At 46.1% G+C, this 18,071-nt stretch overlaps 1 protein-coding gene across 1 annotated transcript in view; it reads left to right on the top strand.

Annotated features, from left to right (window-relative positions):
- The first annotated feature begins 254 nt into the window (after nt 1–254).
- LOC124005133 (2-(3-amino-3-carboxypropyl)histidine synthase subunit 1-like) overlaps nt 255–18,071 on the top strand; it is a 127,200-nt gene continuing 109,383 nt past the window's right edge. Inside the window, exons 1-3 of the mRNA XM_046314105.1 lie at nt 255–325; nt 974–1,123; nt 12,205–12,268. Coding sequence (XP_046170061.1) covers nt 274–325; nt 974–1,123; nt 12,205–12,268 — 266 coding nt within the window. The 5' untranslated portion in view covers nt 255–273. The remainder of the gene's footprint in view (nt 326–973; nt 1,124–12,204; nt 12,269–18,071) is intronic.

The following is an 18,071-nucleotide window of genomic DNA, read 5'->3' on the forward strand; positions in this document are numbered from 1 at the left end:
GTGATGGGGCAAGAGAAGAGAACAGTAGGCCTACTAAGTTTGATTTGATAATGTTACTAAAAATGAAGCTTACTGTCAATGAAATAAAAAAGCATATATTTTCTATTGCATTCTGAACAAATGCGACATGTTCTATGATTTCGTGTCAATAAAAATTCAGATCCACAGACAGCGACACGCAACTCGATTATCTCACATCGATTATTCCGCCTTCAACGATGGCTTCTGCATTAGATTACTGCTGCCTTTCTGGTTCCCACATGCATCGGAAATATGGCGGCGCCCACGGTCGAAACGCAAGTCGTACCAGCTAAAAAACCAACCGGTAAATATGAGTCTCCGTTATAAAAATGCTATCACACGAGAAATAACCAAGAACGTGGTGTATGGAACATGCTTGAAAAAACAGTGTAATAAATTGCCATCATGAATAAAGAATTATGACGCAGATAAAGCTAGCGACCAGCTAATGCTAATAACAAGGAAAACTGACTCAAATGGTTTGAAAGAGTGATTAGCTAGCTAACTTACTTGATACTTATCTGCAAGAACGAAAGATATGAAAATTATAGAACACGTTTTAAAATGTTTTTAAGGTCCTGGGTCTAACTTTCGTCAACTGCTTAGAAAACATGGGAGACCAGGTGGGGGACCCTGCTGAGCAGAAGGTTGCACCTATTTATGCTGTAATAAACCACAACAGCATTGTATTAACGTTTTGTTATGACTGGATTATAATTGTTTATGGAGTTGTGTTTTTTATAATGAGGCCTGTACAAGAGGAATAGGGACTGTGGAATTTCAAAGCACTTACCAAAACAATATGTAACAACTCAGAAGAGTAACTTCATGTAAATTATTACCAATAATCATATGAGACTCTGCCCCGACACCGTATTTGATCTGAAGCCTCCTGTCTTGTCTGTGTTTGTCAACTATCTCCTTCAGTAAAATTATTTGATTTTTCCCCAAGTACGCGGACCACGGCGGGTGGCCAATCAAATTCCTGATGAAATCCTGCAAGACCCAGAGTTACAGGAGGCTATCCGTGCTTTGCCTTCAAATTACAACTTTGAGATCCACAAGACAGTCTGGCGGGTGAGACAGGCCACGTCTAAGAGAGGTAAGCTCAGAATGGGCCTATTCATGACTTTTCTACTATCTATAGGGCTTGGATAAAGTATTTACCACGGGTGGACTCCTTACTGGAAAAGACTAATAAGGTGTGTCTATCAGTTCCTGGCTAAGGATAACCTTAAACCTGGAGAACCTCAGAATAGCTAGTGTTGCTATATACTTGAATATGCTTTATCATGCAGTTTTAATGTCTATCTATATCAGACACCATTAGTGAATGAGAGATCCAATAACAACAAAAACAAGTTAATGGTATGTTTCTCGAAGGTTATTGTTCTGGTGACTTGTGTTGTTGTGGTATTTACCAGGAAGGCCTAGCTCTCTTCCTAGCTCTATAGAACATAGGAGTACCATGTTCAAATACTGCCTATCAACGTTATTGTCAGCAGTTGGCTCACAGCTAGAGGACGTCAAACTAAACTATGAACCTTAGGACATTCACAAATATCTGCTAGAGCAGCGTTTCCCAAACTCGGTCCTGAGGCCCCCCTGGGTTCACTTTTAGGTTTTTGACTGAGCACTACACAGCTGATTGAAATAACAAACTTATTATCAAGCTTTGATTATTTGAATCAGCTGTGTCGTGTTCAGGAAAAAAACTAAAAGTGCACCCAGGGGTGGGCCCCAGGACAGACCCCTGTGAAGTGTTATAGGGTTGTGATGGTGATGAGAGGGTGAGGTGTTATTGGGTTGTGATATTGATGAGAGGGGTTATTAGGTTGTGATGGTGGTGAGACGGGTTATTGGGTTGTGATGGTGATGAGGTGTTATTGGTTGTGATGATGATGAGGTGTTATTGGGTTGTGATGGTAATGTGAGGTTTGAGGTGTTATTGGTTGTGATGGTGATGAGGTGTTATTGGTTGTGATGATGATGAGGTGTTATTGGGTTGTGATGGTAATGTGAGGTTTGAGGTGTTATTGGTTGTGATGGTGATGAGGTGTTATTGGGTTGTGATGGTGATGTGAGGGTTGAGAGGTTATTGGGTTGTGATGGTGATGAGGTGTTATTGGTTGTGGTGGTGATGAGGTGTTATTGGGTTGTGAGGGTTGAGGTGTTATTGGGTTGTGATGAGGGCTGAGTTGTTATTGGGTTTTAATGCTGATCTAATCCAATTTTATTTGTCACCTAAGATGAATACAACAGGTGTAGAACTTACCGTGAAATGCTTACTTACAAGCCCTTAATCAACAATGCAGTTCAAGAAATAGAGTTAAAGAACATATTTACTAAATACTGTACAAAAATAAAAAGATGAGGGAGAGGAGTTATTAGGTTGTGATGGTGATGAGAGGAGTTATGAGATTGTGATGGTGATGAGAGGAGTTATTAGATTGTGATGGTGATGAGAGGAGTTATTAGATTGTGATGGTGATGAGAGGAGTTATTAGATTGTGATGGTGATGAGAGGAGTTATTAGATTGTGATGGTGATGAGAGGAGTTATGAGATTGTGATGGTGATGAGAGGAGTTATTAGATTGTGATGGTGATGAGAGGAGTTATTAGATTGTGATGGTGATGAGGAGTTATTAGATTGTGATGGTGATGAGAGGAGTTATTAGATTGTGATGGTGATGAGAGGAGTTATTCGATTGTGATGGTGATGAGAGGAGTTATTGGGTTGTGATGGTGATGAGAGGAGTTATTAGGTTGTGATGGTTGTGATGTACGAAGGGCTATATAAATAAATTTGATTTGATTATTAGGTTGTGATGGTGATGAGAGGGGTTATTAGGTTGTGATGGGGATGAGGGCTGAGGGGTTATTAGGTTGTGATGGGGATGAGGGCTGAGGGGTTATTAGGTTGTGATGGTGATGAGAGGTGTTATTGGGTTGTGATGGTGATGTGAGAGTTGAGGTGTTATTGGGTTGTGATGGTGATGCGAGGGGTTATTGGGCTGTGATGGTGATGAGAGGGATTATTGGGTTGTGATGGTGATGAGATGGTTTTTTAGGTTGTGATGAGAGGGTTGTGATGGTGATGTGAGAAGGGTTATTGGGTTGTGATGGTGATGAGAGGGATTATTGGGTTGTGATGGTGATGAGAGGGATTATTGGGTTGTGAAGGTGATGAGAGGGATTATTAGGTTGTGAAGGTGATGAGGGCTGAGATGTTATTGGGTTGTGATGTTGATGAGAGGGATTATTGGGTTGTGATGGTGATGAGAGGGATTATTGGGTTGTGATGTTGATGAGAGGGATTATTGGGTTGTGAAGGTGATGAGGGCTGAGGTGTTATTGGGTTGTGATGTTGATGAGAGGGATTATTGGGTTGTGATGTTGATGAGAGGGATTATTGGGTTGTGATGGTGATGAGAGGGATTATTGGGTTGTGATGGTGATGAGAGGGATTATTGGGTTGTGATGGTGATGAGAGGGATTATTGGGTTGTGATGGTGATGAGAGGGATTATTGGGTTGTGATGGTGATGAGAGGGATTATTGGGTTGTGATGGTGATGAGAGGGATTATTGGGTTGTGATGGTGATGAGGAGGGATTATTGGGTTGTGATGGTGATGAGAGGGTTATTGGGTTGTGATGGTGATGAGGGGGATTATTGGGTTGTGATGGTGATGAGAGGGTTATTGGGTTGTGATGGTGATGAGAGGGTTATTGGGTTGTGATGGTGATGAGAGGGATTATTAGGTTGTGAAGGTGATGAGGGCTGAGGTGTTATTGGGTTGTGATGGTGATGTGAGGTGTTATTGAGGTTGTGATTAGAGGTCGACTGATTAATCGCAATGGCCGATTAATTAGGGCTGATTTCAAGTTTTCATAACAATCGAGAATCAGTATTTTTGGACACCGATTTGGACAATTATTTTTATTATTATTATTTTTTTTACACCTTTATTTATCTGTTATTTAACTAGGCAAGTTAGTTAAGAACACATTCTTATTTTCAATGACGGCCTATTAACGGTGGGTTAACTGCCTCATTCAGGGGCAGAAGGACAGATTTTCACCTTGTCAGCTTGGGGGATCCAATCTTGCAACCTTACAGTTAACTAGTCCAATGTTATAATCACCTGCCTCTCGTTGCACTCCACAAGGAGACTGCCTGTTACGCGAATGCAGTAAGCCAATGTAAGTTGCTAGCTAGCATTAAACGTATGTAATAAAAAACAATCAATCAATCATAATCACTAGTTAACTACACATGGTTGATGATATTACTAGTTTATCTAGCGTGTCCTGCATTGCATATAATCTGACTAAGCATACAAGTATCTGACTGAGCGGTGATAGACAGCAGCAGGCTCGTAAGCATTCATTCAAACAGCACTTTTGTGCGTTTTGCCAGCAGCTCTTCGTTGTGTGTCAAGCATTACTCTGTTTATGACTTCAAGCCTATCAACTCCCGAGGTGAGGCTGGTGTAACCGATGTGAAATGGCTAGCTAGTTAGCGGGGTGCGTGCTAATAGCGTTTCAAACGTCACTCGCTCTGAGACTTGGAGTGGTTGTTCCCCTTGCTCTGCACTCACCCATACAGGTGACATTGATGGCACTGATACTCTCATCTAACAATCACACATAGAGAGCTAGAATGGAGGGGGCAAGAGGGAATGGTGAAGAAAATAGCCCTATTCCCTATACATTGTACTACTTTTGACCAGAGCTCTTTCGGTACTATTTGGGATAGGGTGGCTTTAAGGATACTGCCCATGTCTCTGTTCTGTATTGGTTTCATTAGAGAGTTTCTTCTCTCTCTGGGCTCGCAAAATCAAAGATCACCTTATCGACTCTGCACTCTACCCCTCTCTCTCTCCCTCCATCTGTTTCTGCCTGGGTTTTTGAACCCCTTCAACTCAGCCTCTCTCACTCATCCTCAGTTGAATTGGCGTCTTTGTTTTGGTCATTTCACTTCCTGTTGGAATGGAATGAAATGAAGCAAGCAAACATCATTGTTTTTACTGCCCAGCCTCAATTGTTGAGTGTAAACAGAAGCAACAGCTAAGTGAGCATACATTTGGTTCTGGAGAGTTACCATAGCTTCTGAAATTTCAGAATTTCAGATTTGATTGTGTCGTAGCGTTTGCTGTCATTAAATGTGAACACTATATTATCAAATCAATTATCTATGTGTAATTATTACGCGATAAAACTAATCATGGAATAGTAATTAGCTAGGAAGTCGGGGCACCACGGGAAAATGTTGGTTATAGAGTTTAAATTTCCCAAATATAACTAGTCAGATATTTTATTATCTTATTGATAACCGTCTTCTATTAATGTATTGTTACCTCATTAGTCTCATTCCTGAATGTCGCAAAACCTTGGAGATCTGCACGAACCCTAACATAGATCATGAATCAGTGATATACAAATTGGCTTAATTATTTATTTACTAACTAACTAATCAATCACAGAATTACATAAACACACAACAATTAGTTATACATTGGGTACTAACATGACACAAGGAAAAGTCCCTAGTGGACGAAACCGATATGATGGCTTCCTATATCCCAAAAATTGGATATAATAAAACGTATCACTCGTCACTTTAAACAATGACACTTTATATAATGTTTACATACCCTACATTACTCATCTCATATGTATATACTGTACTCTATACCATCTACTGCATCTTGCCTATGCTGCTCGGCCGTCGCTCATCCATATATTTATATGTACATATTCTTATTCATTCCTTTACACTTGTGTGAATAAGGTTGTTGTTGTGAAATTATTAGATTACTTGTTAGATATTACTGCACGGTCAGAACTAGAAGCACAAGCATTTCGCTACACTTGCATTAACATCTGCTAACCATGTGTATGTGACCAATAACATTTGATTTGATCTCAAGAACCTGTACTATTCTGTCTGTAAATGAACAGAATGTACAGATTATTTTTAAGGCTAAAAAATGTATCCTCAGAATGCTTCTATTCTTCTTTGCACCAAATACAGGACATTTTGGAGTGGTTAGTAGCCTATCGGTTAGAGCGTTGGGCCACTAACCGAAAGGTTGCTAGTTAGAATCTCCCAAGCCGACAAGGTGAATTGATTGCAATCTCCTAGGTTGTCTCGGGGAGTTGGCATATGCAAAAAAAACATTTCCAATGAAATAGGACGAACATAAGCAGTCACAGAATTATTATATTCCATCCATTATTGTTAAATACTACAGCCAGGGCCCTCCCGGGTGATGCAGTGGTTAAGGACGCTGTACTGCAGTGCCAGCTGTGCCACCAGGGACTCTGGGTTCGTGCCCAGGCTCTGTCGTAACCGGCCGCGACCGGGAGGTCTGTGGGGCAATGTACAATTGGCCTAGCGTCGTCCGGGTTAGGGAGGGTTTGGCAAGGTAGGGATGTCCTTGTCTCATCGCGCACCAGCAACTCCTGTGGCGGGCCGGGCACAGTGCGCGCTAGCCAAGGTTGCTAGGTGCACAGTGTTTCCTCCGACACATTGGTGTGGCTGGCTTCCAGGTTTGATGGCGCTGTGTTAAGAAGCAGTGCGGCTTGGTTGGGTTGTGTATCGGAGGACGCATGACTTTCAACCTTCGTCTTTCCCGAGCCCGTACGGGAGTTGTAGTGATGAGACAAGATAGTAGCTACTAAACAATTGGATACCACGAAATTGGGGATAAAAAGGGGTAAAATAAAATGTAAAAAAAACAAAAAAACACACAAAATAAAAATACTACACGCTACAGCTTAACTGATCACATACTTTATCATACCTCAATTCCTCTCTATGTTGTCCTTGTATTTAAAAAAAATATATATTGTATTCCCTGTGTGCTGAGTTGTCCGTGCCTGCAATGGTCTCTTTCTCACGATAGTTGTTCAGCCTTGCATACTGAATTGTACCTGTGAAAGTGGAAGGCAGGAAACCGAGGCAGGGCAAAGTGAACAGAGAGACAAAACAACCTTGTGTGTCTGGAAGAACCATGAACATGTTTCCCTCAGGGCTGCGAAACAAACCCAGAGAACTGTTTCTCTCAGAGGAGACAGAGCAGCATCGCAAATAATCCAACAGTTTAGTAGTAGCAGTCAGAGACACGTATGATTTCCCTCTGGTCTTCTCCTTTAACACCTCTGAATTCTTTATGTTACATCTACACAAGTCTACAGATGTTTTTTGGAGTCTGGGAGAAGTCCTATTAGAGCAGCCAGCCACTAATTGCAGACAGAGGTTGAGGCAACTTTTATTTTCTGCAGCAGCACAAATCTGAGTGCAGATGAAATGTGCCCCACAGTATAGTGTAACTGACGATTACGCTGAAGAAGTACAGACTGAACTGAACACAAGCCCCCCGAGCACCTTCCACACTGTTATAGAATGCTAATACTAGACAGAAGTCAAATCTGAAACAGTACAAATCTCAGTGCTGGGGCCCGGCTAGTCAGGATTGGGGACTTGGAAGTGAACTTGTTTTTTTCAGCTCCTCAGCTGACCTTTTTCTCCATTCACTCACTAAAATTGGTTGCTGCACTCTCTGTTGACACCTCCCAGACAGAAATCCCCTTTTCTGACAGGCCGACACTCAAACCAATCACAAACTATCATATGTGCATGTTGGTACGTGTGTCCGTGGGAGGATGAATGACAAACACACAAGCATTCTTGACATTTTGTTTGTGTTAATGCTCCTGTGACATTCATGACATTTTAGCTCCCATGTAAACACACACACACACACACACACACACACACACACACACACACACACACACACACACACACACACACACACACACACACACACACACACACACACACACACACACACACACACACACACACACACACACACACACACACACACACACACACACACACACACACACACACACACACACACACACACACACACTAAACCTCTAAACCCTTGTGCAGAGCCTGTACACTGAGATCAGATGGAAAGAGAGCTCTTGGCTTCTGTCAGCCAGGGCTGTTGTGAGGCTTAGAAACCTTTCTCGGTTAATAAACTCGCCCTTTCCCAGGTAATGACCTGTCTCTGTCTGTCTACATGGTGCACAGTGATACCTTAACCTTTCATCAGAAAGACACACTCCTCTCCTCCTTCCCTCTCTCCTCCATCCATCACACTTCAGGGCCATTCTTTCTTTTTGTCAGCGCCCTTTTGACTTTTCCTAGGCCATTTTTTATTGTTCAGTGTTGTCTACAGTCCTGTTTTTGTTGTTTCTCTTTGCTGTAGGAACCCACTGCAGTATGTGAACATAGACTGCAGTGTCGATAAATATTTCAGGCCTAAGTGTCACTGTAGTCACATGGTTTATCAAGGTGATGTGTGACAGGGTCAGCCTGACAGTGAAACATTGTCAACACTCTTCCCGATGTATCTAAAGTTGATTTAAACAGAGCCTCCACGAGTCCCAGTGTCTGCTAGAGCCAGCCCATTGATCTCAGCATACACAGGAAATGCAGACTGGGTTACACTACCTTTGATGCAGGGAAACATTTCAAGTGTTCCTTCAATTACTGAAAATGACATCAAATTCAAGGGGATTTGCGAAACAGAGGACAGTGGACGAACGGCTTGTACATAAATATCACACTATGATATAATCCCATTTGAGTAAAGAAAGGCTAAATATTCAATCATGCTGAGCACTTTACATAAGTATGCATAGCACAATATGTAACCACACCAACATAAGGACATCAGTCTGTTACCAAGACAACAGCTCTGGATAACCAATTTGTGCAAGGAGGACGCAATGGCTTGATGTGAGGGGAAAAAGCCTCTTTGTTATTCAAAATGGATCTGTTCCAATGTGAAATTAATGTGATATCAATTGAAGACTAAAAGGATTAGACCTACTGGGATGTGTTGTACATTTGCCAACATTGCAGAACCTGCAACACCTGTCTGCATTTAACCAGGGATGGATGAACTAGCCTTCTAGCCTAGTTTTGAGTGAATCTATGTTGTACATGATAAACCCAGTTTTGTAAGTTTTGCCTTCCTGTTGACTGTAGCTACAGTATTTGTAATTTATGATAAAAAATAACCATGTTTGTTAGAAATGTAGGTCATTCAGGGTCTCCCGAGTGGTGCAGTGGTCTAAGGCACTACATCGCAGTGATGCGGCGTCACTACAGCCTGTGGTTCAATCCCTTCTGGCGGGCCGGGCGCCTGCAGGCTGACCCCGTCGTCAGTTGAACGGTGTTTCCTCCGACACATTGGTGCAGCTGGCTTCCAGGGTAAGCGACCAGGTGTTAAGAAGCGTGGTTTGGCAGGTCATGTTTTGGAGGACGTATGACTCGACCTTCGCCTCTCCTGAGCCCACTGGGGAGTTACAGCGATGAGACAAGATCGTAATCACTAAATTGGGAGCAAAGGCGGTAAAAATGACAAAAAAAACATACAGTGCCTTGCGAAAGTATTCGGCCCCCTTGAACTTTGCGACCTTTTGCCACATTTCAGGCTTCAAACATAAAGATATAAAACTGTATTTTTTTGTGAAGAATCAACAACAAGTGGGACACAATCATGAAGTGGAATGACATTTATTGGATATTTCAAACTTTTTTAACAAATCAAAAACTGAAAAATTGGCCGTGCAAAATTATTCAGCCCTTTTACTTTCAATGCAGCAAACTCTCTCCAGAAGTTCAGTGAGGATCTCTGAATGATCCAATGTTGACCTAAATGACTAATGATGATAAATACAATCCACCTGTGTGTAATCAAGTCTCCGTATAAATGCACCTGCACTGTGATAGTCTCAGAGGTCCATTAAAAGCGCAGAGAGCATCATGAAGAACAAGGAACACACCAGGCAGGTCCGAGATACTGTTGTGAAGAAGTTTAAAGCCGGATTTGGATACAAAAAGATTTCCCAAGCTTTAAACATCCCAAGGAGCACTGTGCAAGCGATAATATTGAAATGGAAGGAGTAACAGACCACTGCAAATCTACCAAGACCTGGCCGTCTCTCTAAACGTTCAGCTCATACAAGGAGAAGACTGATCAGAGATGCAGCCAAGAGGCCCAGGATCACTCTGGATGAACTGCAGAGATCTACAGCTGAGGTGGGAGACTCTGTCCATAGGACAACAATCAGTTGTATATTGCACAAATCTGGCCTTTATGGAAGAGTGGCAAGAAGAAAGCCATTTCTTAAAGATATCCATAAAACGTGTTGTTTAAAGTTTGCCACAAGCCACCTGGGAGACACACCAAACATGTGGAAGAAGGTGCTCTGGTCAGATGAAACCAAAATTGAACTTTTTGGCAACAATGCAAAACGTTATGTTTGGCGTAAAAGCAACACAGCTCATCACCCTGAACACATCATCCCCACTGTCAAACATGGTGGTGGCAGCATCATGGTTTGGGCCTGCTTTTCTTCAGCAGGGACAGGGAAGATGGTTAAAATTGATGGGAAGATGAATGGAGCCAAATACAGGACCATTCTGGAAGAAAACCTGATGGAGTCTGCAAAAGACCTGAGACTGGGACGGAGATTTTGTCTTCCAACAAGACAATGATCCAAAACATAAAGCAAAATCTACAATGGAATGGTTAAAAAATAAACATATCCAGGTGTTAGAATGGCCAAGTCAACGTCCAGACCTGAATCCAATCGAGAATCTGTGGAAAGAACTGAAAACTGCTGTTCACAAATGCTCTCCATCCAACCTCACTGAGCTCGAGCTGTTTTGCAAGGAGGAATGGGAAAACATTTCAGTCTCTCGATGTGCAAAACTGATAGAGACATACTCCAAGCGACTTAGAGCTGTAATCGCAGCAAAAGGTGGCGCTACAAAGTATTAACTTAAGGGGGCTGAATAATTTTGCACGCCCACTTTTTCAGTTTTTGATTTGTTAAAAAAGTTTGAAATATCCAATAAATGTCGTTCCACTTCATGATTGTGTCTCACTTGTTGTTGATTCTTCACAAAAAAATACAGTTTTATATCTTTGTTTGAAGCCTGAAATGTGGCAAAAGGTCGCAAATTTCAAGGGGGCCGAATACTTCCGCAAGGCACTGTATATGCTGGTCAGTGTGACGCGCTGTCTGTGTTTGAAATATGGGTTTAATTGTGGTCCGCCACAGAAGTTGTTTTGTCTGACCAGTTTTCTGTACGTTTTGCCAAAGGGTTTATGCCATTTCTCAGTTGTAGATATTACCCCGCCCCTTTTCCTCTTCCTCTGACTTTAAGTGGAGCTGTTTCTCCATGTCCTATAGCCTAGATCTCTATATCAGCAACATTTGTGTTATGTCTGATACGGCATCATGTTTATTTCATGTTTACAACCGACATCTTGCACATTCTCAACAATAGAAGGAAATTGGGTGAGAAACTGCACTAGGCTACATGTTGAGAGAGCATGCCTTTCTTCATAGCATTTTGTCTCTGTAAAGTTGTTGGCATCATTTTAAAGAGGTGTGATATTTTGTGTCTCAACCCTGGCAATGAGCCAACCCCCTGATGAAAGCATTTCTCATTGATTCGTCTTAGCTGGTGTCACACTCAAATAAGGTCCTACTGGAAACACATGCTGCTCTCAGCCCTTCACATCCGCAGCAGGACCAATCCTTCCTTTGTGTGACTGCTTGATTCCCATTTCACAGCGATTTGATCCATTTCTCCATGATATCTTAATGCTGCATGAGAAGAAGCACAACGTTTCCTGATTCTAAGCGGTCTGCATTGTGAGAGGGATATTTGTGTGTGTGACTGGGTTTGTGACTGTGACTCATGAAGCTGTTGGCTGTCATTGACAGAGACAGGTGGAGAAAAGGTGACTAATGGATTGCTAGGAGAAAAGGGAAATGTGTGAAGAAAGAGCAGAGCTGATACACTGCCATTTTCTGTTGTGCATCTCTCAGTAAGATAAGACAACAGTAATGCAATGGATGGGAGAGAATTACCTTGAAATGTCAGCTTCCTTCTGTCTCAGTGAAGCACTCTAAAGTAATAACATAAGCTACAATATACATGTAAATACTGTCTAGGATGTATTAAATAACGTGGTTGTCACTCATGCTGCAGTTCTGTGTGTAGGCTGGCTAGTTTGTCCTCTGAACCTTACCTCTGACTGTCTGTCTGTCTGTCTGGCTGTCTCTGTTCACAGTGGCCCTGCAGCTACCGGAGGGACTGCAGATGTTTGCCTGTGTCATTGCTGACATCATCGAGAGGTAGGTACAGCATACAAACACTCACCACTCACTAATGTTTTCAATAGGTGGCAAGTGTGACTCGTGCTCGTTTTAAAATTAAACAGATTCTATCTATTTGTTGTTAGCTAAAAACATTGATGTTTCTCCCTGAAACGGATCCCCTTGACTTTGTGTTAAAGTTTTGGTGGCTTTAGAAGGTGCTTGAGTGAGGGAGCTGTTGTCGTCCTTGCTTAAGAAGTTGAGCCGGCATGGCCATTCTAGTCATTAAGCCAGCCAGTGTTATCATCATTCCCTGCCTGCCGCAGCCAGCTCATATCTGGTCTTCAGCAGTAAATTAGACACGATTGCGTCCAGGGTTCGAGCGGCTATCAACGCTTCACTCGATCACGGTTGGAGGAGGGGCAGCCATTATTCCTGTTAATTACATCTTGTTACAGTCTGCATAGACCCCTTTTGCACACAGACACTCCATCACACAGACACTCCATCACACAGACACTCCATCACACAGACACTCCATCACACAGACACTCCATCACACAGACACTCCATCACACAGACACTCCATCACACAGACTGATGCAGGAGTCCACACCTTCCCGTGGGTTTGGAGTGCCTGGCATCAGTCTTTTCAGTCATTTGTCTTGTATACACTGAGCTTTGGCCTACGCCGTGCCAAAACAAGTTTGTGCAACATTGATAAATTGGTTGAAAAAAGGTAATAACCTCAAAGAAAAACACTTCAGTTTAGACCTAAAATATGCATTTGAAGTGTTGAAAGAGGAGCTCTGTGTGTTTAAGGACTTTCTTGACTTCTGTGGTTGTTTCCTTCATCTTCTCATTTCACCCCTTTCTGCCTCTCTCTCTCTCTGCTGTGACGACTGTAAGGGTTATCTAAAAGAAGATGGCTGCATCACTCCACATCCAAAGTAGATTACTTTCCTATGTGTGTGTTCGATACTAATGAGGTTAGTTGATGGACGTAAAGGATAGTGAGCTTGGGAAGGGAAGCTTCCACATGTTTATCAATCAGAGCCCGTATTTGATTTCAAACAGGAAACGTAGTTCATGGTGTCCTCGTATGAAGCCATGCCTGTCATACCACAGTTATGGACCGTTGAGAAACAGGAACCGCAGTGGGCTGAAAGCTTTGACTTTCCCCTGTTCTCCTCCTCGACCCAGCCCTCCGCTTTCCTTTTAACCCCTCTCCTCCTCCTCCTCCTCGACCCAGCCCTCCGCTTTCCTTTTAACCCCTCTCCTCCTCCTCCTCGACCCAGCCCTCCCCTTTCCTTTTAACCCCTCCCCTCCTCCTCCTCGACCCAGCCCTCCGCTTTCCTTTTAACCCCTCTCCTCCTCCTCCTCGACCCAGCCCTCCCCTTTCCTTTTAACCCCTCCCCTCCTCCTCCTCGACCCAGCCCTTCCCTTTCCTTTTAACCCCTCTTCTCCTCCTCCTCGACCCAGCCCTCCGCTTTAATTTTAAACCTTCTCCTCGACCCAGCCCTCCGCTTTAATTTTAAACCTTCTCCTCCTCGACCCAGCCCTCCGCTTTACTTTTAACCCCTCTTCTCCTCCTCCTCGACCCAGCCCTCCTCTTTCCTTTTAACCCCTCTTCTCCTCCTCCTCCTCCTCGACCCAGCCCTCCTCTTTCCTTTTAACCCCTCTTCTTCTCCTCCTCGACCCAGCCCTCCGCTTTCCTTTTAACCCCTCTCCTCCTCCTCCTCGACCCAGCCCTCCGCTTTCCTTTTAACCCCTCTTCTCCTCCTCCTCGACCCAGCCCTCCTCTTTCCTTTTAACCCCTCTTCTCCTCCTCCTCGACCCAGCCCTCCGCTTTCCTTTTAACCCTTCTTCTCCCCCTTGACCCAGCCCTCCTCTTTCCTTTTAACCCTTCTTCTCCTCCTCGACCCAGCCCTCCTCTTTCCTTTTAACCCCTCTCCTCCTCCTCCTTGACCCAGCCCTCCTCTTTCCTTTTAACCCCTTTTCTCCTCCTCGACCCAGCCCTCCTCTTTCCTTTTAACCCCTCTTCTCCTCCTCCTCGACCCAGCCCTCCGCTTTCCTTTTAACCCCTCTTCTCCTCCTCGACCCAGCCCTCCTCTTTCCTTTTAACCCCTCTTCTCCTCCTCCTCGACCCAGCCCTCCGCTTTCCTTTTAACCCCTCTCCTCCTCCTCCTCGACCCAGCCCTCCTCTTTCCTTTTAACCCCTCTTCTCCTCCTCGACCCAGCCCTCCGCTTTCCTTTTAACCCCTCTTCTCCTCCTCGACCCAGCCCTCTGCTTTCCTTTTAACCCCTCTCCTCCTCCTCCTCGACCCAGCCCTCCTCTTTCCTTTTAACCCCTCTTCTCATCCTCGACCCAGCCCTCCTCTTTCCTTTTAACCCCTCTTCTCCTCCTTGACCCAGCCCTCCGCTTTCCTTTTAACCCCTCTCCTCCTCCTCAACCCAGCCCTCCTCTTTCCTTTTAACCCCTCTTCTCATCCTCGACCCAGCCCTCCTCTTTCCTTTTAACCCCTCTTCTCCTCCTTGACCCAGCCCTCCGCTTTCCTTTTAACCCCTCTCCTCCTCCTCAACCCAGCCCTCCGCTTTCCTTTTAACCCCTCCCCTCCACTTTCCTTTTAACCCATCTCCTCCTCCTCCTCGACCCAGCCCTCCTCTTTCCTTTTAACCCCTCTTCTTCTCCTCCTCGACCCAGCCCTCCTCTTTCCTTTTAACCCCTCTTCTCCTCCTCGACCCAGCCCTCCGCTTTCCTTTTAACCCCTCCCCTCCACTTTCCTTTTAACCCCTCTCCTCCTCCTCCTCGACCCAGCCCTCCTCTTTCCTTTTAACCCCTCTTCTTCTCCTCCTCGACCCAGCCCTCCTCTTTCCTTTTAACCCCTCTTCTCCTCCTCGACCCAGCCCTCATCTTTCCTTTTAACCCCTCTTCCCCTCCTCGACCCAGCCCTCCTCTTCCTTTTAACCCCTCTTCTTCTCCTCCTCGACCCAGCCCTCCTATTTCCTTTTAACCCCTCTTCTCCTCCTCGACCCAGCCCTCCTCTTTCCTTTTAAACCCTCTTCTCCTCCTCGACCCAGCCCTCATCTTTCCTTTTAACCCCTCTCCTCCTCCTCCTCGACCCAGCCCTCCTCTTTCCTTTTAACCCCTCTTCTTCTCCTCCTCAACCCAGCCCTCCGCTTTCCTTTTAACCCCTCTCCTCCTCCTCCTCGACCCAGCCCTCCTCTTTCCTTTTAACCCCTCTTCTCCTCCTCCTCGACCCAGCCCTCCGCTTTCCTTTTAACCCTTCTTCTACCCCTCGACCCAGCCCTCCTCTTTCCTTTTAACCCCTCTTCTCCTCCTCCTCGACCCAGCCCTCCGCTTTCCTTTTAACCCTTCTTCTCCTCCTCAACCCAGCCCTCCGCTTTCCTTTTAACCCTTCTTCTCCTCCTCGACCCAGCCCTCCTCTTTCCTTTTAACCCCTCTCCTCCTCCTCCTTGACCCAGCCCTCCTCTTTCCTTTTAACCCCTTTTCTCCTCCTCGACCCAGCCCTCCGCTTTCCTTTTAACCCCTCTTCTCCTCCTCCTCGACCCAGCCCTCCGCTTTCCTTTTAACCCCTCTTCTCCTCCTCGACCCAGCCCTCCTCTTTCCTTTTAACCCCTCTTCTCCTCCTCCTCGACCCAGCCCTCCGCTTTCCTTTTAACCCCTCTCCTCCTCCTCCTCGACCCAGCCCTCCTCTTTCCTTTTAACCCCTCTTCTCCTCCTCGACCCAGCCCTCCTCTTTCCTTTTAACCCCTCTTTTCCTCCTCGACCCAGCCCTCCGCTTTCCTTTTAACCCCTCTTCTCCTCCTCGACCCAGCCCTCCGCTTTCCTTTTAACCCCTCTCCTCCTCCTCCTCGACCCAGCCCTCCTCTTTCCTTTTAACCCCTCTTCTCATCCTCGACCCAGCCCTCCTCTTTCCTTTTAACCCCTCTTCTCCTCCTTGACCCAGCCCTCCGCTTTCCTTTTAACCCCTCTCCTCCTCCTCAACCCAGCCCTCCTCTTTCCTTTTAACCCCTCTTCTCCTCCTCGACCCAGCCCTCCTCTTTCCTTTTAACCCCTCTTTTCCTCCTCGACCCAGCCCTCCGCTTTCCTTTTAACCCCTCTTCTCCTCCTCGACCCAGCCCTCCGCTTTCCTTTTAACCCCTCTCCTCCTCCTCCTCCTCGACCCAGCCCTCCTCTTTCCTTTTAACCCCTCTTCTCCTCCTCGACCCAGCCCTCCGCTTTCCTTTTAACCCCTCTCCTCCTCCTCCTCCTCGACCCAGCCCTCCTCTTTCCTTTTAACCCCTCTTCTCATCCTCGACCCAGCCCTCCTCTTTCCTTTTAACCCCTCTTCTCCTCCTTGACCCAGCCCTCCGCTTTCCTTTTAACCCCTCTCCTCCTCCTCAACCCAGCCCTCCGCTTTCCTTTTAACCCCTCCCCTCCGCTTTCCTTTTAACCCCTCTCCTCCTCCTCCTCGACCCAGCCCTCATCTTTCCTTTTAACCCCTCTTCCCCTCCTCGACCCAGCCCTCCTCTTCCTTTTAACCCCTCTTCTCCTCCTCCTCGACCCAGCCCTCCGCTTTCCTTTTAACCCCTCTTCTCCTCCTCTTCGACCCAGCCCTCCGCTTTCCTTTTAACCCCTCTTCTCCTCCTCTTCGACCCAGCCCTCATCTTTCCTTTTAACCCCTCTCCTCCTCCTCCTCGACCCAGCCCTCCTCTTTCCTTTTAACCCCTCTTCTTCTCCTCCTCGACCCAGCCCTCCGCTTTCCTTTTAACCCCTCTCCTCCTCCTCCTCGACCCAGCCCTCCTCTTTCCTTTTAACCCCTCTTCTCCTCCTCCTCGACCCAGCCCTCCGCTTTCCTTTTAACCCTTCTTCTCCCCCTCGACCCAGCCCTCCTCTTTCCTTTTAACCCCTCTTCTCCTCCTCCTCCTCCTCGACCCAGCCCTCCGCTTTCCTTTTAACCCTTCTTCTCCTCCTCAACCCAGCCCTCCGCTTTCCTTTTAACCCTTCTTCTCCTCCTCGACCCAGCCCTCCTCTTTCCTTTTAACCCCTCTCCTCCTCCTCCTTGACCCAGCCCTCCTCTTTCCTTTTAACCCCTTTTCTCCTCCTCGACCCAGCCCTCCGCTTTCCTTTTAACCCCTCTTCTCCTCCTCCTCGACCCAGCCCTCCGCTTTCCTTTTAACCCCTCTTCTCCTCCTCGACCCAGCCCTCCTCTTTCCTTTTAACCCCTCTTCTCCTCCTCCTCGACCCAGCCCTCCGCTTTCCTTTTAACCCCTCTCCTCCTCCTCCTCCTCGACCCAGCCCTCCTCTTTCCTTTTAACCCCTCTTCTCCTCCTCCTCGACCCAGCCCTCCTCTTTCCTTTTAACCCCTCTTTTCCTCCTCGACCCAGCCCTCCGCTTTCCTTTTAACCCCTCTTCTCCTCCTCGACCCAGCCCTCCGCTTTCCTTTTAACCCCTCTCCTCCTCCTCCTCCTCGACCCAGCCCTCCTCTTTCCTTTTAACCCCTCTTCTCATCCTCGACCCAGCCCCCCTCTTTCCTTTTAACCCCTCTTCTCCTCCTTGACCCAGCCCTCCGCTTTCCTTTTAACCCCTCTCCTCCTCCTCAACCCAGCCCTCCTCTTTCCTTTTAACCCCTCTTCTCCTCCTCGACCCAGCCCTCCTCTTTCCTTTTAACCCCTCTTTTCCTCCTCGACCCAGCCCTCCGCTTTCCTTTTAACCCCTCTTCTCCTCCTCGACCCAGCCCTCCGCTTTCCTTTTAACCCCTCTCCTCCTCCTCCTCCTCGACCCAGCCCTCCTCTTTCCTTTTAACCCCTCTTCTCCTCCTCGACCCAGCCCTCCGCT

The sequence above is a fragment of the Oncorhynchus gorbuscha genome, linkage group LG19 (assembly GCF_021184085.1).
Source record: "Oncorhynchus gorbuscha isolate QuinsamMale2020 ecotype Even-year linkage group LG19, OgorEven_v1.0, whole genome shotgun sequence".
Taxonomy (NCBI): domain Eukaryota; kingdom Metazoa; phylum Chordata; class Actinopteri; order Salmoniformes; family Salmonidae; genus Oncorhynchus; species Oncorhynchus gorbuscha.